This window comes from Salvelinus fontinalis, chromosome 28 (assembly GCF_029448725.1).
Source record: "Salvelinus fontinalis isolate EN_2023a chromosome 28, ASM2944872v1, whole genome shotgun sequence".
Lineage (NCBI taxonomy): Eukaryota > Metazoa > Chordata > Actinopteri > Salmoniformes > Salmonidae > Salvelinus > Salvelinus fontinalis.
Genome location: NC_074692.1, coordinates 33,962,496 through 33,985,367, shown reverse-complemented (window position 1 = coordinate 33,985,367; position 22,872 = coordinate 33,962,496). Strand labels below are relative to the sequence as shown.

The 22,872-nt window shown below is 47.1% G+C and overlaps 1 protein-coding gene across 1 annotated transcript; it reads right to left on the bottom strand.

The window, feature by feature from the left end:
• Positions 1-1,362: 1,362 nt before the first annotated feature.
• On the bottom strand, positions 1,363-21,158 carry LOC129826623 (heat shock protein beta-8-like). The gene is made up of 3 exons (XM_055887546.1): positions 20,281-21,158; positions 15,974-16,037; positions 1,363-2,763 (listed from the first exon to the last, which is right to left on the bottom strand). Exons 1-3 carry the CDS (start codon positions 20,681-20,683, stop codon positions 2,583-2,585), a joined length of 648 nt encoding a protein of 215 aa, XP_055743521.1. The 5' UTR covers positions 20,684-21,158; the 3' UTR covers positions 1,363-2,582.
• Between the last annotated feature and the right edge of the window lie 1,714 nt (positions 21,159-22,872).

Here is a 22,872-nt window from a genome sequence, read left to right as displayed (position 1 = left end):
TGTGTTTTGTGGGTGGTTGTTTCCTGTATCCTGTGTTAGTGGTTTCACCATACGGGACTGTTTCGGGTTGTTTGTTTTTGTACTTTTGTTATTTCGTTCAGTGTTCTGTTTCATTAAATACACTGCTCAAAAAAATAAAGGGAACACTTAAACAATACAATGTAACTCCAAGTCAATCACACTTCTGTGAAATCAAACTGTCCACTTAGGAAGCAAAACTGATTGACAATAAATTTCACATGCTGTTGTGCAAATGGAATAGACGAAAGGTGGAAATTATAGGCAATTAGCAAGACACCCCCCAATAAAGGAATGGATCTGCAGGTGGTGACCACAGACCACTTCTCAGTTCCTATGCTTCCTGGTTGATGTTTTGGTCACTTTTGAATGCTGGCGGTGCTCTCACTCTAGTGGTAGCATGAGACGGAGTCTACAACCCACACAGGTGGCTCAGGTAGTGCAGTTCATCCAGGATGGCACATCAATGCGAGCTGTGGCAAAAAGGTTTGCTGTGTCTGTCAGCGTAGTGTCCAGAGCATGGAGGCGCTACCAGGAGACAGGCCAGTACATCAGGAGACGTGGAGGAGGCCGTAGGAGGGCAACAACCCAGCAGCAGGACCGCTACCTCCGCCTTTGTGCAAGGAGGTGCACTACCAGAGCCCTGCAAAATGACCTCCAGCAGGCCACAAATGTGCTCCAGAGCACTCAGGACCTCAGACTGATGTGAAGGTTCACCTTCGAACAGGACAACGACCCTAAGCACACGGCCAAGACAACGCAGGAGTGGCTTAGGGACAAGTCTGTGAATGACTTTGAGTGGCCCAGACAGAGCCTTTTACCCTCTGAAAAACCTTTGGAGAGACCTGAAAACAGCTGTGCAGCGACGCTCCCCATCCAACCTGACAGAGTTTGAGAGGACCTGCAGAAAACAATGGGTGAAACTCCCCAAATACAGGTGTGCCAAGCTTGTAGCGTCGTACCCAAGAAGACTCGAGGCTGTATTCGCTGCCAAATGTGCTTCAACATAGTACTAAGTAAAGGGTCTGAATACTTGTGTAAATGTGACATTTCAGATTTTCATTTTTAATAAGATTGCAAAAAAAATCCAAACCTGTTTTTGCTTTGTCATTATGGGGTATTGTGTGTAGATTGAGAAGAAAAAAAACAATGTAATCAATTTTAGAATAAGGCTGTAAAGTAACAAAATGTAGAAAAAGTCAAGGGGTCTGAATACTTTCCAAATGCAGTGATATGTTACCCAATTACTGTTGTTGGGCACTGTCGAATGGACATCTTGGATTCTGGCCCATACTGTACATGGCACAAATCCACAGAACAAAACACACAGATGTGAACACACACTGGGATTGATGGGAGGTTTTATTGCATAAACAAATACAAAGATATCAAGAAGAGGGAAGAGAGGGAGGAGGAGAGGAGGGAGGGCGGAGGGAGGAGAGGAGGGAGGGATGGGAGAGAGAGGCGGGGGGGTAGGAGTAGGGACGGCAGAGGGAGGAGAGGAGGGATGGGAGAGAGCGAGAGGGGGGAGAGAAAAGGAGGGAGAGCAGAGGGAGGTGAGGAGGGAGGGAGGGATGGGAGAGAGAGAGTGGGGGAGGAGGAGGGAGGTGATGAGAGAGGGATGGGAGAAGTCTGGCAAAAAGTTTAATACCTTTGCACCAAGAACCAACACAATATCATCATCACATGTACAAATAAAAAAATGCAAAGAACATTATTTTGTAAGACCTCTAGTTAGGGCAATCACGGCACTTGAATAGACCTGTGTATGTATTTGGATCGGTATATATGGTAGGTAAGCTACAGTGCAATTTATTTACAGTCAGTCACCTACATTGGGGTATAATACAATATCAACACTCTATAACACACTATAACGATAATGAGACTACTCAGTCATATTGTACAACTTGCTTATGAATTTCAATAAGCTTCTTTAATTTACCCATTCAACATAATATGATTGACAATGGATCAATTACACATAAAAGACATTGCATGATGCATAAACGTCAAATAACGTGTGAAATACTGAAGGGAGACATGACATTACGGAACGACCCAGATAGACATGGCTCTCAGCCTTGAGCCAGCCTCTGTCTGTATCTAAACAGGTCAGTAGCAATGCTACTGTGAGACAGTGGGATTGATTTAGTTTCTGACTTGAAATTAAATTGGTGCGAGAACCAAGCAGCATGGCTACCAAGAGAAACACTGGCAAAAATGTTTTAGGGGGATGATGGAGCGATTACTTTACACTCAAAATGAAAATCAGGGTGTTTCTTTGGCACCCTATTCCCTATATAGGGGTCAGAAGTAGTCTACAAAGGGAATAGGGTGATGTAGGGGGCTACAACACATGCTGAGGATCTCCAAGGCTTTGAACATGTTAGCTCTTCCTCTACTCTGCTGGACGCTCAATTATGGAGTTGCATTAGTGCCAATAATCAAACAAACATGATTTTGGGGTCAAATGTGGCTCTGTACGTCATGGTTTCCCTGAATGGGTGGCCCGGGTGAGCCTGTGTCTCCCTAGGGAAGAGAGCTCGGTCCTGGGCTTCGTCCTAAACCATGGCGGCCTCTTGGGGCCTGGCCTCTTGGCTCTGGCTGGCCTCCTCCATCTCTCCCTGGGGACCTTCGTTACTGAAGAGGTAGTAGGGAGGGCTCTGCCGCGCCTCGATGATCAACACCCCCTCTGGCGACAAGGAGGCAAAGACCGTCACAGGGTCAACGTGGGTTGGAATCCTGGGAAGTCGAGAGAAAGAGAGAACATATGTGAGAGACTCGTACATAGACTTTTAAGCTTGAGGGTCTTGAAAAGGTTGGTAACTACAAAAACAGAGAGAACAGGTGTGAGAGAAAGAGCAAGAAAAAGGAAGTGTACACCCCTGTGCTTAGACGTCTTAAAAACATGAACCTCACCTCAGCAGTACTGCAAATACCGTTTGGTGCCAAGACACAGATTTGATTGACATCTTGTCGACAGCCTCCAGTTATATACAGAGGATTTAACACTATCTCATAACAGCCTCCAGTTATAAACAGAGGATTTAACACTATCAGTTATAAACAGAGGGTGTAAAACTGTCCGTGAGGAGAAACCTTGGCTGCAGATGAAATTGTTGTTGAAAACTATTTTTTTCTCTCCCTCTTTGGCCTTAGCTCATTCCGAATGCGTAATCTCACACCCCAGAGATACATGTAAATGTATTTTCCAGGTTTTCATTAAAATGTTCTGGCTGCCATCATCTTTGTGGCACCATGAGGGAGAAAATAATAAAGAAGAAGAAGAAGAAATGAGACGGACTCGCTCCAGGCGCAGGACTGAGAAATAAAGATTCCAATTACACATAAAATAGCTGTCTGATGCAAAGTTTATTATCACCTGCAATTTCCATCTACATACTTTTCTAACCAGCTCATCCCAACAGCCAGGTGGACGGGTAGCAGACAATTTCAAGTTAGACAAAATAGCTTTTTCTTTCTCCATTTTCCCCCATGTTTTTTGTACTGAAAATATGATACATATTGTATATGACTAGATTAGCATAAATGGCTTCCTCATAAATGTGTAGTGAGAGAGGGAAAGAGAGAGAGAGAGAAAGAAAGAAAGAGGGAAAATGAGAGAGAGAGAAATAGAGCAAGAGAGATTCAGTGAGATATTGTTACCTTCTGTCAAAATGTTTAAGAGAATTCTAAAGGAAAGAGAGGGAGAGAGAACAAGAGAACGAGGAAGAGACGGAGAGTTTAGAGCGAGAGGGAGAGACAGAGAGTTTAGAGAGAGGGAGAGATACATTTATTTAGTTAGAGTGAGAGAAAGAGAGAGAGTGAGAAAGAGAGAGAAATGAGTTCTGTGTTGACAGGAATAGAAGTGAGATACAATATTACCTTCCGTCAAAATGTTTAGGAGAATGCTGAAGGATGGAGAGAGGAGGACTTGTGTGATTGGACCAATATGAGATAAACGGACAGAGATTGCTTTTGAAATGGTATCCTATTCCCTATGTAGTGCACTACCTTTAACCAGTGCCCATGCACCGGTCAGAATTAGTACACTATATAGGGAATCGGTTGCATTTTCGGACGCAACCCTGCTATGATTGAACCAATATGAGATAAACAGACAGAGATTCAAAGATGACCTTGGAGAAGATAGGAAATACAGTATCCTTGGAAGATAGCCCAGACAGAAGTATGCTGTATGGCTCTGGGTTTGAGCTAGAACTAGCCTTGTATCCCACAAACGTCAGCGTGGTATTTATTAACCTATACTGAGCTTTGTCTTGTCTTTTGTCACTTATGACACTGTAGTAGCATGTCCATCCTATAACAGTTCTAAACACACATTCTCGTCATAGTCATATGTGTGACCTTGCTTACAGATGCTAACGTTGTCAGTCAGATAAATTGCGCGAGATAGAGAGAAAGAAAGAAAGACAGAGAGTGTGAGAGAGACATGAGAGAGAGACATAAAGACAGACCCACAGACAGAGAGAGAGATAAAAAGAGAGAGAGAGAGAGAGAGAGAGAGAGAGAGAGAGAGAGAGGGAGAGAGGAGAGAGGGAGAGAGAGAGAGAGAGAGAGAGAGAGAGCGAGAGAGCGAGAGAGAGAGAGAGAGAGAGAGAGAGAGAGAGAGAGAGAGGGAGAGAGAGAGAGAGAGAGAGAGGGAGAGAGAGAGAGAGAGAGAGAGAGAGAGAGAGAGAGAGAGAGAGAGGGAGAGAGGGAGAGAGGGAGAGAGGAGAGAGGGAGAGAGAGAGAGAGAGAGAGAGAGAGAGAGAGAGAGAGAGAGAGAGAGAGGGAGAGAGGGAGAGAGGGAGAGAGAGAGAGAGAGAGAGAGAGAGAGAGAGAGAGAGAGAGAGAGAGAGGGAAAAGAGAAAACACCAGAAGGACCGAGACAGAGGAAGGGGAGAGAAAGAGCGAGAACGAACGAGAGACAGCGACCCCAAACGGACTGGTATCTGGTCTTTGTCAAGGAGCATGGCCAAATAAAGCCCTCCGTCCATCCGTCACAGGAGTTTCCATATGAGCTGCCAAGTGTTCCTAGGTCCTTAAATAAACAACCCAGCCTCATAGGCCTAGACCTAGAGTCTACAGTCCATTTCATTAGCATAGCCCCTCTACAGTCTACCATCTTCACACACAACTGACAATTGCCTGTCCATAAGACAGGAGTTCAAGGAGGGACCAATGGATGGAAGGGAAAGAGTGAGGGGAAAGAGATCCCTTAGACCCACTCGTGTGGAAAGTTGGAAGCGACTGAAGACTTCAGGATAAATCATCCCTGGCTTCAAGGTTTCAATTCACGGTCCCCTATTTTCTCAATGCAGCATGGCATAGTCAGTGTCTCTCTGACGAAGTCAAATCACTCATCTGGCTCATTACGAGCCACACCGGGCTGGAGAGACTTATCTGTCCGGATGGGGTTTTCTTTAACTCTGGCTACACTTCTTTTTATCTAGCCTATTGATTCTGTATGGTTGCCAAAAACTGTCCAATATTTAAAAAAAATCAGGGGTAGTGAAACAGGGCTTGGGGGAAGAGAGAGAGAGGAGAGATAGAAGAGAGAGAAAGAGAGCGAGAGAAAAATACAGAGAGTGTGTGTGAGTCTGTGTTTGTCTGTGTCTGTGTGAGTAAGTGTGTGTGTGTGTGTGTGTGTGTGTGTGTGTGTGTGTGTGTGTGTGTGTGTGTGTGTGTGTGTGTGTGTGTGTGTGTGTGTGTGTGTGTGTGTGTGTGTGTGTGTGTGTGTGTGTGTGTGTGTGTGTGTGTGTGTGTGTGTGAGTCTGTGTTTGTCTGTGTGAGTGTGTGTCTGTGTGAGTAAGTGTGTGTGTGTGTGTGTGTGTGTGTGTGTGTGTGTGTGTGTGTGTGTGTGTGTGTGTGTGTGTGTGTGTGTGTGTGTGTGTGTGTGTGTGTGTGTGTGTGTGTGTGTGTGTGTGTGTGTGTGTGTGTGTGTGTCCGTGCAGCTGATGGACTGAGTCAATCTGAAGCAGTCCAGTATTATTATGTCTATCACAGGAATAGAGACAGGAGGCAAAGTGACAATGACAATCCACCCACAGCCCTGAATAACAAACACACTGAGACCTTCACAGCAAAACACACAGGAGTGACATTCCAGAGAGAGACTTCCAGGGACATTGAGTTACAATGTGTTTGCTTCTAGAATAACTAAAATAGTTAACCTTGGTGATGCAAGGTTATATTTTCACTCCAGAACATTTAGAGGAAAATGATCTGTACTTAATCATTTTAATCATTTTTATTGAATCCTATCTATACAGACACCATCCTATAAGACCAAAATCAATTGATAGATCAATAATGGCAAAAGAAGCCGAGCAGTATCATGAATACAGTCACAGTTAAAGGCTGTTGACTGTGACTCGGCTCAATGTGCATCAGAGTTGAATAACCTGCCAGAAATAGCCCAGCTCTAGTCTTTTAGACTAAAAACAACACACGGTTTCTCATGCATGTATACATTAGATTAGGCAGTACAGGAATGTCTCCTCTCTCTCTCTCTCCACTGAGTGTAGCCTACTGTACTCATAGCCAGAGGATTCCTGTATTGAGGACAGTTATTTTTATACACACTATTCTATCTCTCAGTCCGTCTCTTGCTTCTGGTTTAGCTTAGCTGGAGCACAATGTGTGTGTGTGTTTGTGTGTGTGTGCGTGCAGGTGTGAGTGTTTGTGTGATCTAAGGGATTCCAATTACAGGGCTTGGTGATATGATGACAGAGAGAGAGAGCAGTGCTGGAGCCGGTGCAGACCAGCTGCCTACTAATTAGCCAAGGGGAAATGAACAACATTGAAGTGACGCCTGTAAGACACTAACTGTGTCCCAAATGGCCCCTTATTCCCTATATAGTACACTACTTTTGACTGGGACCTATAGGGTGGTGTGTACTGTGTACTGTAGGGAAGACAGTGTCGTTTGGAAGGCAGCCAGTGCCCCTGAACTCATGATTAGCACCACTGTCTGATGTTCCATAGTCCCAATTAACAGGGGCATGGCTCTATGGAACATTCTACACACTAGATGCCTTTCTTGGGTAACTGGGACAATCAGCTGATTTTTAGATATAAGATCATATGACAATAGATGTTTGAAATATCTGCTGGATTAGCTGTGGGAAGACTGTAGGAAGTAGGGTAATCCTAAAGGAACAACTGTTCATCGGTTGTTGATGTTCAGGGCGTCTAGGAATGAGCGGCACCTTAAATATTGGCTGATATGAAAATAGCTGTTTGAAACATCTGATAACCCGTGGGTAGAGTGTAGGAAGTAGGGTAATCCTTAAGGAACAACTGTTTATCAGTTGTTGTTATTGTTTTGCACGCCTAGGAATGAGCCAACATTTTTTATATTGGGTTGTATAACAATAGATGTGTGAAATGTCTGTCTGATAACCTGTGGGTACTGAGGAGACTGATAACAACCTGTGGGTACTGAGGAGACTGATAACAACCTGTGGGTACTGAGGAGACTGATAACAACCTGTGGGTACTGAGGAGACCGCTGATAGTCTGTGGGTACTGAGGAGATTGATAACAACCTGTGGGTACTGAGGAGACCGCTGATAGTCTGTGGGTACTGAGGAGACTGATAACCTGTGGGTACTGAGGAGACTGCTGATAGTCTGTGGGTACTGAGGAGACTGATAACAACCTGTGGGTACTGAGGAGACTGCTTATAGTCTGTGGGTACTGAGGAGACTGATAACAACCTGTGGGTCCTGAGGAGACTGATAACAACCTGTGGGTACTGAGGAGACTGATAACAACCTGTGGGTACTGAGGAGATTGATAACAACCTGTGGGTACTGAGGAGACCGCTGATAGTCTGTGGGTACTGAGGAGACTGATAACCTGTGGGTACTGAGGAGACTGATAACAACCTGTGGGTACTGAGGAGACTGATAACAACCTGTGGGTACTGAGGAGACCGCTGATAGTCTGTGGGTACTGAGGAGACTGATAACCTGTGGGTACTGAGGAGACTGCTGATAGTCTGTGGGTCCTGAGGAGACTGATAACAACCTGTGGGTCCTGAGGAGACTGATAACAACCTGTGGGTACTGAGGAGACTGCTGATAGTCTGTGGGTACTGAGGAGACTGATAACAACATGTGGGTCCTGAGGAGACTGATAACAACCTGTGGGTCCTGAGGAGACTGATAACCTGTGGGTACTGAGGAGACTGCTGATAGTCTGTGGGTACTGAGGAGACTGATAACAACCTGTGGGTCCTGAGGAGACTGATAACAACCTGTGGGTACTGAGGAGACTGATAACAACCTGTGGGTACTGAGGAGACTGCTGATAGTCTGTGGGTACTGAGGAGGCTGATAACAACCTGTGGGTACTGAGGAGACTGATAACAACCTGTGGGTACTGAGGAGGCTGATAACAACCTGTGGGTACTGAGGAGACTGCTGATAGACTGTGGGTACTGAGGAGACTGATAACAACCTGTGGGTACTGAGGAGACTGATAACAACCTGTGGGTACTGAGGAGACTGATAACAACCTGTGGGTACTGAGGAGACTGATAACAACCTGTGGGTACTGAGGAGACCGCTCATAGTCTGTGGGTACTGAGGAGATTGATAACAACCTGTGGGTACTGAGGGGACCGCTGATAGTCTGTGGGTACTGAGGAGACTGATAACCTGTGGGTACTGAGGAGACTGCTGATAGTCTGTGGGTACTGAGGAGACTGATAACAACCTGTGGGTACTGAGGAGACTGCTTATAGTCTGTGGGTACTGAGGAGACTGATAACAACCTGTGGGTCCTGAGGAGACTGATAACAACCTGTGGGTACTGAGGAGACTGATAACAACCTGTGGGTACTGAGGAGATTGATAACAACCTGTGGGTACTGAGGAGACCGCTGATAGTCTGTGGGTACTGAGGAGACTGATAACCTGTGGGTACTGAGGAGACTGATAACAACCTGTGGGTCCTGAGGAGACTGATAACAACCTGTGGGTACTGAGGAGACTGATAACAACCTGTGGGTACTGAGGAGACTGCTGATAGTCTGTGGGTACTGAGGAGGCTGATAACAACCTGTGGGTACTGAGGAGACTGATAACAACCTGTGGGTACTGAGGAGGCTGATAACAACCTGTGGGTACTGAGGAGACTGCTGATAGACTGTGGGTACTGAGGAGACTGATAACAACCTGTGGGTACTGAGGAGACTGATAACAACCTGTGGGTACTGAGGAGACTGCTGATAGACTGTGGGTACTGAGGAGACTGCTGATAGTCTGTGGGTACTGAGGAGACTGCTGATAGTCTGTGGGTACTGAGGAGACTGATAACAACCTGTGGGTACTGAGGAGACTGCTGATAGTCTGTGGGTACTGAGGAGACTGATAACAACCTGTGGGTACTGAGGAGACCGCTGATAGTCTGTGGCTACTGAGGAGACTGATAACAACCTGTGGGTCCTGAGGAGACTGATAACAACCTGTGGGTCCTGAGGAGACTGATAACAACCTGTGGGTCCTGAGGAGACTGATAACAACCTGTGGGTACTGAGGAGACTGATAACAACCTGTGGGTACTGAGGAGACTGCTGATAGTCTGTGGGTACTGAGGAGACTGCTGATAGTCTGTGGGTACTGAGGAGACTGCTGACAACTTGTGGGTACTGAGGAGACTGCTGATAGTCTGTGGGTACTGAGGAGACCGCTGATAGTCTGTGGGTACTGAGGAGACTGATAACAACCTGTGGGTACTGAGGAGACTGCTGATAGTCTGTGGGTACTGAGGAGACTGCTGATAGTCTGTGGGTCCTGAGGAGACTGATGACAACCTGTGGGTACTGAGGAGACTGCTGATAGACCGTGGGTACTGAGGAGACTGCTGATAGTCTGTGGGTACTGAGGAGACTGATAACAACCTGTGGGTACTGAGGAGACTGATAACAACCTGTGGGTACTGAGGAGACTGCTGATAGACTGTGGGTACTGAGGAGACTGCTGATAGTCTGTGGGTACTGAGGAGACTGCTGATAGTCTGTGGGTACTGAGGAGACTGATAACAACCTGTGGGTACTGAGGAGACTGCTGATAGTCTGTGGGTACTGAGGAGACTGATAACAACCTGTGGGTACTGAGGAGACCGCTGATAGTCTGTGGCTACTGAGGAGACTGATAACAACCTGTGGGTCCTGAGGAGACTGATAACAACCTGTGGGTCCTGAGGAGACTGATAACAACCTGTGGGTCCTGAGGAGACTGATAACAACCTGTGGGTACTGAGGAGACTGATAACAACCTGTGGGTACTGAGGAGACTGCTGATAGTCTGTGGGTACTGAGGAGACTGCTGATAGTCTGTGGGTACTGAGGAGACTGCTGACAACTTGTGGGTACTGAGGAGACTGCTGATAGTCTGTGGGTACTGAGGAGACCGCTGATAGTCTGTGGGTACTGAGGAGACTGATAACAACCTGTGGGTACTGAGGAGACTGCTGATAGTCTGTGGGTACTGAGGAGACTGCTGATAGTCTGTGGGTCCTGAGGAGACTGATGACAACCTGTGGGTACTGAGGAGACTGCTGATAGACCGTGGGTACTGAGGAGACTGCTGATAGTCTGTGGGTACTGAGGAGACTGATAACAACCTGTGGGTACTGAGGAGACTGATAACAACCTGTGGGTACTGAGGAGACTGCTGATAGTCTGTGGGTACTGAGGAGACTGCTGATAGTCTGTGGGTACTGAGGAGACTGCTGACAACTTGTGGGTACTGAGGAGACTGCTGATAGTCTGTGGGTACTGAGGAGACCGCTGATAGTCTGTGGGTACTGAGGAGACTGATAACAACCTGTGGGTACTGAGGAGACTGCTGATAGTCTGTGGGTACTGAGGAGACTGCTGATAGTCTGTGGGTACTGAGGAGACTGCTGATAGTCTGTGGGTACTGAGGAGACTGCTGATAGTCTGTGGGTACTGAGGAGACTGATAACAACCTGTGGGTACTGAGGAGACTGATAACAACCTGTGGGTACTGAGGAGACTGATAACAACCTGTGGGTACTGAGGAGACTGCTGATAGTCTGTGGGTACTGAGGAGACCGCTGATAGTCTGTGGGTACTGAGGAGACTGATAACAACCTGTGGGTACTGAGGAGACTGATAACAACCTGTGGGTACTGAGGAGACTGATAACAACCTGTGGGTACTGAGGAGACTGATAACAACCTGTGGGTACTGAGGAGACTGATAACAACCTGTGAGTACTGGGGAAACTGATAACAACCTGTGGGTATTGAGGAGACTGCTGATAGTCTGTGGGTACTGGGGAGGCTGCTGATAGTCTGTGGGTACTGAGGAAACTGCTGACAACTTGTGGGTACTGAGGAGGCTGCTGATAGTCTGTGGGTAATGGGGAGACTGCTGACAACCTGTGGGTAATGGGGAGACTGCTGACAACCTGTGGGTACTGGGGAGACTGCTGACAACCTGTGGGTACTGGGGAGACCGCTGAAAACCTGTGGGTACTGAGGAGACTGCAGATAGACTGTGGGTACTGAGGAGACTGCTGATAGACTGTGGGTACTGAGGAGACTGCTGATAGTATGTGGGTACTGAGGAGACTGCTGATAGTATGTGGGTACTGAGGAGACTGATGATAGACTGTGGGTACTGAGGAGACTGCTGATAGTATGTGGGTACTGAGGAGACTGCTGATATTATGTGGGTACTGAGGAGACTGATAACAACCTGTGGGTACTGAGGAGACTGCAGATAGACTGTGGGTACTGAGGAGACTGATGATAGACTGTGGGTACTGAGGAGACTGCTGATAGACTGTGGGTACTGAGGAGACTGCTGATAGTATGTGGGTACTGAGGAGACTGCTGATAGTCTGTGGGTACTGAGGAGACTCCTGATAGACTGTGGGTACTGAGGAGACTGCTGATAGTATGTGGGTACTGAGGAGACTGCTGATATTATGTGGGTACTGAGGAGACTGATTACAACCTGTGGGTACTGAGGAGACTGCTGATAGACTGTGGGTACTGAGGAGACTGCTGATAGTCTGTGGGTACTGAGGAGACTGCTGATAGTCTGTGGGTACTGAGGAGACTGATAACAACCTGTGGGTACTGAGGAGACTGCTGATAGTCTGTGGGTACTGAGGAGACTGATAACAACCTGTGGGTACTGAGGAGACCGCTGATAGTCTGTGGCTACTGAGGAGACTGATAACAACCTGTGGGTCCTGAGGAGACTGATAACAACCTGTGGGTCCTGAGGAGACTGATAACAACCTGTGGGTCCTGAGGAGACTGATAACAACCTGTGGGTACTGAGGAGACTGATAACAACCTGTGGGTACTGAGGAGACTGCTGATAGTCTGTGGGTACTGAGGAGACTGCTGATAGTCTGTGGGTACTGAGGAGACTGCTGACAACTTGTGGGTACTGAGGAGACTGCTGATAGTCTGTGGGTACTGAGGAGACCGCTGATAGTCTGTGGGTACTGAGGAGACTGATAACAACCTGTGGGTACTGAGAAGACTGCTGATAGTCTGTGGGTACTGAGGAGACTGCTGATAGTCTGTGGGTCCTGAGGAGACTGATGACAACCTGTGGGTACTGAGGAGACTGCTGATAGACCGTGGGTACTGAGGAGACTGCTGATAGTCTGTGGGTACTGAGGAGACTGATAACAACCTGTGGGTACTGAGGAGACTGATAACAACCTGTGGGTACTGAGGAGACTGCTGATAGTCTGTGGGTACTGAGGAGACTGCTGATAGTCTGTGGGTACTGAGGAGACTGCTGATAGTCTGTGGGTACTGAGGAGACTGATAACAACCTGTGGGTACTGAGGAGACTGCTGATAGTCTGTGGGTACTGAGGAGACTGATAACAACCTGTGGGTACTGAGGAGACCGCTGATAGTCTGTGGCTACTGAGGAGACTGATAACAACCTGTGGGTCCTGAGGAGACTGATAACAACCTGTGGGTCCTGAGGAGACTGATAACAACCTGTGGGTCCTGAGGAGACTGATAACAACCTGTGGGTACTGAGGAGACTGATAACAACCTGTGGGTACTGAGGAGACTGCTGATAGTCTGTGGGTACTGAGGAGACTGCTGATAGTCTGTGGGTACTGAGGAGACTGCTGACAACTTGTGGGTACTGAGGAGACTGCTGATAGTCTGTGGGTACTGAGGAGACCGCTGATAGTCTGTGGGTACTGAGGAGACTGATAACAACCTGTGGGTACTGATGAGACTGCTGATAGTCTGTGGGTACTGAGGAGACTGCTGATAGTCTGTGGGTCCTGAGGAGACTGATGACAACCTGTGGGTACTGAGGAGACTGCTGATAGACCGTGGGTACTGAGGAGACTGCTGATAGTCTGTGGGTACTGAGGAGACTGATAACAACCTGTGGGTACTGAGGAGACTGATAACAACCTGTGGGTACTGAGGAGACTGCTGATAGTCTGTGGGTACTGAGGAGACTGCTGATAGTCTGTGGGTACTGAGGAGACTGCTGACAACTTGTGGGTACTGAGGAGACTGCTGATAGTCTGTGGGTACTGAGGAGACCGCTGATAGTCTGTGGGTACTGAGGAGACTGATAACAACCTGTGGGTACTGAGGAGACTGCTGATAGTCTGTGGGTACTGAGGAGACTGCTGATAGTCTGTGGGTACTGAGGAGACTGCTGATAGTCTGTGGGTACTGAGGAGACTGCTGATAGTCTGTGGGTACTGAGGAGACTGATAACAACCTGTGGGTACTGAGGAGACTGATAACAACCTGTGGGTACTGAGGAGACTGATAACAACCTGTGGGTACTGAGGAGACTGCTGATAGTCTGTGGGTACTGAGGAGACCGCTGATAGTCTGTGGGTACTGAGGAGACTGATAACAACCTGTGGGTACTGAGGAGACTGATAACAACCTGTGGGTACTGAGGAGACTGATAACAACCTGTGGGTACTGAGGAGACTGATAACAACCTGTGGGTACTGAGGAGACTGATAACAACCTGTGAGTACTGGGGAAACTGATAACAACCTGTGGGTATTGAGGAGACTGCTGATAGTCTGTGGGTACTGGGGAGGCTGCTGATAGTCTGTGGGTACTGAGGAAACTGCTGACAACTTGTGGGTACTGAGGAGGCTGCTGATAGTCTGTGGGTAATGGGGAGACTGCTGACAACCTGTGGGTAATGGGGAGACTGCTGACAACCTGTGGGTACTGGGGAGACTGCTGACAACCTGTGGGTACTGGGGAGACCGCTGAAAACCTGTGGGTACTGAGGAGACTGCAGATAGACTGTGGGTACTGAGGAGACTGCTGATAGACTGTGGGTACTGAGGAGACTGCTGATAGTATGTGGGTACTGAGGAGACTGCTGATAGTATGTGGGTACTGAGGAGACTGATGATAGACTGTGGGTACTGAGGAGACTGCTGATAGTATGTGGGTACTGAGGAGACTGCTGATATTATGTGGGTACTGAGGAGACTGATAACAACCTGTGGGTACTGAGGAGACTGCAGATAGACTGTGGGTACTGAGGAGACTGATGATAGACTGTGGGTACTGAGGAGACTGCTGATAGACTGTGGGTACTGAGGAGACTGCTGATAGTATGTGGGTACTGAGGAGACTGCTGATAGTCTGTGGGTACTGAGGAGACTCCTGATAGACTGTGGGTACTGAGGAGACTGCTGATAGTATGTGGGTACTGAGGAGACTGCTGATATTATGTGGGTACTGAGGAGACTGATAACAACCTGTGGGTACTGAGGAGACTGCAGATAGACTGTGGGTACTGAGGAGACTGCTGATAGACTGTGGGTACTGAGGAGACTGCTGATAGTATGTGGGTACTGAGGAGACTGCTGATAGTATGTGGGTACTGAGGAGACTGCTGATAGTTTGTGGGTACTGAGGAGACTGCTGATAGTATGTGGGTACTGAGGAGACTGCTGATAGTATGTGGGTACTGAGGAGACTGCTGATAGTATGTGGGTACTGAGGAGACTGATAACAACCTGTGGGTACTGAGGAGACTGCTGATAGTTTGTGGGTACTGAGGAGACTGCTGATAGTTTGTGGGTACTGAGGAGACTGCTGATAGTTTGTGGGTACTGAGGAGACTGCTGATAGTATGTGGGTACTGAGGAGACTGCTGATAGTCTGTGGGTACTGAGGAGACTGATAACAACCTGTGGGTACTGAGGAGACTGATAACAACCTGTGGGTACTGAGGAGACTGATAACAACCTGTGGGTACTGAGGAGACTGATAACAACCTGTGGGTACTGAGGAGACTGATAACAACCTGTGGGTACTGGGGAAACTGATAACAACCTGTGGGTACTGAGGAGACTGCTGATAGTTTGTGGGTACTGAGGAGACTGCTGATAGTTTGTGGGTACTGAGGAGACTGCTGATAGTATGTGGGTACTGAGGAGACTGCTGATAGTTTGTGGGTACTGAGGAGACTGCTGATAGTATGTGGGTACTGAGGAGACTGCTGATAGTTTGTGGGTACTGAGGAGACTGCTGATAGTATGTGGGTACTGAGGAGACTGCTGATAGTTTGTGGGTACTGAGGAGACTGCTGATAGGTTGTGGGTACTGAGGAGACTGCTGATAGTATGTGGGTACTGAGGAGACTGATAACAACCTGTAGGTACTGAGGAGACTGCAGATAGACTGTGGGTACTGAGGAGACTGCAGATAGTTTGTGGGTACTGAGGAGACTTCTGATAGTTTGTGGGTACTGAGGAGACTGCAATAAGTAAAGTGATCCTAAAGGCGCATTGGTTTATCGGTTGTTGTTGTTGTTGTTTTAGTTGTTGTTGTTATTGTTGTTGTTGTTATTGTGGTTGATGTTATTGTTGTTGTTGTTGTTTTAGTTGTTGTTATTGTTCCAGGCAGCTATGGATACTCACTGTATCTTCTTTGTGAAGTTCTTTGTCACGGTGCCTCCTTCCTCCTGCTTCTCTTCATGTTTCCCTGTGGGAAAAAACAACATGAAATACAATGAACAGAGTGCAACGACCCCCAACAAGTGATACTTTGTCAAATTGTGTAATCTCTCTCGCTTGGTCATAGCTTCTGATAAGTGGGAGATGCAATCAACAACATGTCATGTGGCAAAAATCTCGGTGTCGTTATCTAAAACGCAGGATTGTGGTGTCCAGAAGTTAACATGGAGTTTAGACATAGTCCTTGGTGTAAGGGTGGGTCATATAATTAAATTAAATTCAACTCAAAGGGGCAGCAGGTAGCCTAGTGGTTAGAGCGTTGGGTCAGTAACCGAAAGGTTGCTGGATCAAATCCACGAGCTGACAAGGTAAAAATCTGTCGTTCTGCCCCTGAACAAGGCAGTTAACCCACTGTTCCCCGGTAGGCAGTCATTGTAAATAAGAGTTTGTTCTTAACTGACTTGTCTAGTTAAATAAATTAAAAAATGACTTTATTATAATCACAGGAATGACACAGAACACACCTCCCCATTTCCCATCTTAACCCTACTTCTTCTCAGATGATGAAATCGCCAACCCTGACTGAGGGAGAAATGGAAAGAAAGATCTGGAAGGCCCCAGAATGAAGGACATCCTATCTTAATAACGTCCTGTTTATGACTCCTGTCTGTGCAGCTGCTCTGAATGATAAATGTCAGTGTAGCAGCCGCTGCCCAACACCCCTACCCTCTGCTCTGTCCCACCCAGCTATGTGCAACCTTATACCCCCGCTGTGTGACGTCTACACCTGAGGAAAGTGCTGGACTGGCCTAGAGCTCTGGAGAGACCAGAAACATAACCACAGCTCTGGTCTGGAGAGAACAGAAACGTAACCACAGCTCTGGTCTGGAGAGACCAGAAACGTAACCACAGCTCTGCTCTGGAGAGACCAGAAACGTAACCACAGCTCTGCTCTGGAGAGAACAGAAACGTAACCACAGCTCTGCTCTGGAGAGAACAGAAACGTAACCACAGCTCTGCTCTGGAGAGAACAGAAACGTAACCACAGCTCTGCTCTGGAGAGAACAGAAACGTAACCACAGCTCTGCTCTGGAGAGAACAGAAACGTAACCACAGCTCTGCTCTGGAGAGAACAGAAACGTAACCACAGCTCTGCTCTGGAGAGAACAGAAACGTAACCACAGCTCTGCTCTGGAGAGAACAGAAACGTAACCACAGCTCTGCTCTGGAGAGAACACAACCAACCACAGCCTCACTTTCAGTCTCCCTGAACCGTTCACCCTCTCTGTCTCCCTGAACCTCTCGCCCTCTCTGTCTCCCTGAACCTCTCGCCCTCTCAGTCTCCCTGAACCTCTCACCCTCTCTGCCTCCTTGAACCTCTCACCCTCTCAGTCTCCCTGAGCCTCTCACCCTCTCAGTCTCCCTGAACCTCTCACCCTGTCTGTCTCCCTGAACCTCTCCCCCTCTCAGTCTCCCTGAACCTCTCACCCTCTCAGTCTCCCTGAACCTCTCACCCTCTCAGTCTCCCTGAACCGTTCACCCTCTCAGTCTCCCTGAACCGTTCACCCTCTCAGTCTCCCTGAACCTCTCACCCTCTCAGTCTCCCTGAACCTCTCACCCTCTCTGTCTCCCTGAACCTCTCTCCCTCTCTGTCTCCCTGAACCTCTCACCCTCTCTGTCTCCCTGAACCTCTCACCCTCTCTGTCTCCCTAAACCTCTCACCCTCTCAGTCTCCCTGAACCTCTCACCCTCTCTGTCTCCCTGAACCTCTCACCCTCTCTGTCTCCCTGAACCTCTCACCCTCTCTGTCTCCCTGAACCGTTCACCCTCTCAGTCTCCCTGAACCTCTCACCCTCTCTGTCTCCCTGAACCTCTCACCCTCTCTGTCTCCCTGAACCGTTCACCCTCTCAGTCTCCCTGAACCTCTCACCCTCTCTGTCTCCCTGAACCTCTCACCCTCTCTGTCTCCCTGAACCGTTCACCCTCTCAGTCTCCCTGAACCTCTCACCCTCTCTGTCTCCCTGAACCTCTCGCCCTCTCTGTCTCCCTGAACCTCTCGCCCTCTCAGTCTCCCTGAACCTCTCACCCTCTCTGCCTCCTTGAACCTCTCACCCTCTCAGTCTCCCTGAGCCTCTCACCCTCTCAGTCTCCCTGAACCTCTCACCCTGTCTGTCTCCCTGAACCTCTCCCCCTCTCAGTCTCCCTGAACCGTTCACCCTCTCAGTCTCCCTGAACCTCTCACCCTCTCTGTCTCCCTGAACCTCTCACCCTCTCTGTCTCCCTGAACCTCTCACCCTCTCTGTCTCCCTGAACCTCTCACCCTCTCAGTCTCCCTGAACCGTTCACCCTCTCAGTCTCCCTGAACCTCTCACCCTCTCTGTCTCCCTGAACCTCTCACCCTCTCTGTCTCCCTGAACCTCTCCCCCTCTCTGTCTCCCTGAACCTCTCACCCTCTCAGTCTCCCTGAACCGTTCACCCTCTCAGTCTCCCTGAACCTCTCACCCTCTCTGTCTCCCTGAACCTCTCACCCTCTCAGTTTCCCTGAACCTCTCCCCTTCTCAGTCTCCCTGAACCTCTCACCCTCTCTGTCTCCCTGAACATCTCACCCTCCCTCAGTCTCCTTGAGCCTCTCATCCTCCCTCAGTCCCGTGTGGTACGGATGTCACATTCCTAACTGCCTTGGTAACACACTCAGACTGCACTTGTCAGATCACATTAGTTTCTTAATTGCAAGTATGATATACATCCATTCCAAGTGTCTTTTTTTTGCTGCAGTCCCAAGGACACACTGCTTTGTGATAACTCAGAAACTACTACGAGGCAAAAACTCTGTTCAGCCAAAGTTAGGTTGACTTTTGACGGTTACTATCTACACATGACATGAGAGAAAGCACGGCCTGGCCATGTTAACCCCGACTTTAACATGCTTATGACATGCTCTCACAGACACACATTTAGAACAGGTCAGGTCACAGAGGCAGGCAGGCAGGAAGAGCCCCCAGAGGCAGGCAGGCCTTAGCTCCATGGCGCTAGCTGACTGAATGACCCTAATGGCATACCAACACTGTGTTTATAAAAAGCTCCGTATGAGGCCTAGTCTCTTCTCTCTGGTAACTTACACTCCACCTGGCATTCTTCAGTTGTCCGTTAAATATTTAGTCTACAGTCTAAAGAAGCCATGGACAGCTTTAAATATATTTGATACTTATTTCAACCAACATTCAAGACCTGGTAAAAACATAACAAACTCAAAGATTGTATGGATGCCCTGGATAGAAGGTTTATATAACCCCTGTACTTATTTAGTTCTACAATCAGCAGTTCATTTTACTTCAGTAAATCAGTTCAGTGCTTGGTAACAAAACAAACTCAGAGATTATACTGTATGAATTGATTAAATACTCAAGGGGGGTGTAGGCACTAATCAGCTATCGCCAGGCAGAATAATACTTCCAGAAACAAGCTGTTCAGTGTATTTGGTTCCTAGGATCAGAGCATGGTAGCACAACAAGAGCATATGATTAAATAATTACTGAAGGGTCTAGTCAGCTATCACCGGGCAGAATAACAGTTCCAAAACATTCTCTAATACTAACAGCAGTGTGTTGCTTGTCTCCTTCTGGACAGAGACTGTTGTCATGGGCCTTCCTCACTTAAATCTATATCTGTCTCATGGGTGAGTGATTCTGGAGGCATCTGAACAGGTGCCTGGGCTTGATGAACAGGGCTGGCAATCTGCAAGTCATGGACCCTACTGCCCGATATATCGTAGGTTGTAGGCTATTCAAACATCCATATCATATGAGCGGGCTATGAGAATATATGATGTACATATTTTAAATATGAATAAAACTATTTTGTAAATAATCCTGTCTGTTGTGTACTTTAATTGTATGTATGAGACGATGCATATTATTTCATTTTCAAATGTGACACAATAGCCTATATAAGTACAGTTGTTAATGTTTCTTATTGATCCCCAAAGCAACTGCACTCTGACAATAGACACTTTTTTCTTAGATGTGTTCAAGTCAATTACTGTATATTTGAAGTAGGACTATGGCTATATTCAATCCGTATTGCGGAAGTTCAGCGTTACAGTGTGATTGAAATTTAAAGGCAATGTTCCCGCGTTATCGGAGACTACGTTCACTGTAAACACTGCAAACAGTATGACGCCTCAATCGGAAATTACCTTTAAATTTATATCGCGCAATCTGTAACGCCGCAGAGATACACATTGAATAGCGCCTAAATTAATATGTCCTCACCTGATACTTCTACAAACCCATCTTTGGTTTTGATGTTAAGTTCCTCTGGTTTGAAGCTGTGGACGTTCACACAAACTTTCCACGGCTCTCCCGGCGTCTGGGTCGGAGAGCTGCGGGGGGACTCGTTGTATCTCGTGCTGTACACAGGCGGCTGCCCAGTCGATGAACGCGTTGGTGGAAACCCTGTGCGCAGAGTGCCCGTGAATGGTGCGGAAAGCCGCGTGCTGAGCCGGCTAGGCCGAGCCCAACCGGGCCAGTCCATTGACAAGTCTTCAGGGAAAGGGGACATCCCAAAGTCATCGTCCATAAACCGAGAGGCCAGTGACGGACTCTCTCTGAAAGGGTCTCGGGGGACCCTCTGCCTACTACCCAGCGTTCCCAGAGTGTAGAAGTCTTCTGCCATGATCAACTGGCTGCTGCTCCAAATAAGAAAAGTAAGAAAAAAGTTTACTCTGTCCAAGTTTACTCTCCCGGAGCTGACAATTGCCAAAGGAATATAAATATATAGTAGACAATGAGAGAAAAAAATTGTAAACCAGATGATTTCCTAAAAACGAAATTGTATCTATGTTCTTCAGGTGTTGCGCTCAAGACAGTTACGCATTGAATCACCCCAAAATAACGGACATCGACTTGTGACGACCCCTTCCCTTAGTATCCTCGAAGTTGAATACGGTCTTTGAGTTTAACTGACCTTATATCGACTGGAAGACCGTTTTATATGGCTACCGTTTTGCCTGACGGTGAGTGTGCAAAACAATGTCCAGAAAGTGTGCGGTGCCTCTGGGCGCCACAACGCAACAGCTGACAGAAGAAGCCCCTCCCTGTCCGTCCAAGTTTAGCCATTAGCGCTGGATGGTGTCACTGGCCCAACAGTCTTGTCCGTTGAAACCATCCATACCCCAGTGACTCATTATCTTTTTAATAGAAAATAACGCATGGCTTCAGGCGCAGCCTGGGAGATAGGTGGAGACTCAGAGGCTGGGGGAGAGCAAGGGGCAAACACACTGATGTCACCATACGGATAAAACAATATAACTAATGAGTCAGGTTTGTCAGTATGTATGACATGTATTTACGGTGTGTCTGTACATTTTGCCTTAGTCAAAAAATACTTTAGTGTTTGTGATTTTTCAAATAGAATCATATAGGATTGCCTAGTTAAATATAGGTTACATAAAAAAAAGGATTGTCACCTCTATTAGAATCATATTGTAATATTATCGTTTTGTTCCTGTCGAAAATAAAAATGTATTTTTTAACCTTTATTATTCAGTTAAGAACAAATTCTTATTTACAATGAAGGCCTACCAAAAGGCAATGAAAGCCTACCATAAGGGGCTGGGATTAAAAATAAAACAAATAAAAATAAATAACATATAAATATAGGACAAAACACACATCAAGACAAGAGAGACAACATGACACTACATAAAGAGAGACCTAAGACAACAACATAGCAAGGCAGCAACACATGACAACAACATGGTAGCAAAACAACATGGTAGCAGAACAAAACATGATACAAACATTATTGGGCACAGACAACAGCACAAAGGGCAAGAAGGTAGAGACAACAATACATAACGCGAAGCAGACACAACTGTCAGTAAGAGTGTCCATGATTGAGACTTTGAATGAAGAGATTGAGATAAAACTGTCCAGTTTGAGTGTTTGTTGCAGCTCGTTCCAGTCGATAGCAGCAGCAAACTGAAAAGAGGAGCGACCCAGGGATGTGTGTGCTTTGGGGACCTTTAACAGAATGTGGCTGGCAGAACGGGTGTTGTATGTGGAGGATGAGGGCTGCAGTACATATCTCAGATAGGGGGGAGTGAGGCCTAAGAGGGTTTTATAAATAAGCGTCAATCAGTGGGTCTTGCGATGGGTATACAGAGATGACTAGTTTACAGAGGAGTATAGAGTACAGTGATGTGCCCTATAAGGTAATCACAATGATACAAAATATATTGCTTAAAACAGCCACCTGTGGCAGTGCAGGGAATCTCTACTTTTATACCAATATTATTCTAACAGGTTTATCCTTCACTGTGCGTGAATGCAATAACTGTAATTACAGATTTTATTTCCTTATGTTTCCTGCCGAAGTTGTGAATGTTTTAATCATGTTTACATTTGACATTTTAGTCATTTATCAGACGCTAGAGAGAATAAAGTAGACGGCGCGCGTCAAACGTTTGATTTATGACCCTATGTCTGGATGACGTGTGCATGCCCAAATATGGGCATCCGGTCAGGACATCCTGGCGAGAAGGTGTCACATGGTGATGCCCATATAAGGGCATCCTGCTCCTGTTGTCAGGTGTTAGAGTGTGTGTGTTAATTTATGTCTATATTGCATCTATTCCTTTGAAGTTGTCATGATGATTGATGTGTAGGGACCTCGTTGAACTGGGGGGGATGTGTTTGAACATTTCAAAGAGGATGGCCCCACATCCCCTATTTTATTGCCCTTAGGGCTGTTGTCTATGAAGCAGGAATGTCCGGGGGGGATTGTATTGGCGGCAGACGCATTATAAATAAGACCCAGAACAACACAAGTTGTTGAATGTGAAATTGTTAGATATTACTTGT

Excerpts from the sequence above, each read along its gene's own strand:
- LOC129826623 (XM_055887546.1), bottom strand. The coding sequence starts at position 20,683 with ATGGCAGAAGACTTCTACACTCTGGGAACGCTGGGTAGTAGGCAGAGG. Across the intron at positions 16,038-20,280 it reads TGGGTTTGTAGAAGTATCAG|GGAAACATGAAGAGAAGCAG; the intron begins GTGAGGACATAT and ends TTTTTCCCACAG. Across the intron at positions 2,764-15,973 it reads AACTTCACAAAGAAGATACA|GATTCCAACCCACGTTGACC; the intron begins GTGAGTATCCAT and ends TCGACTTCCCAG.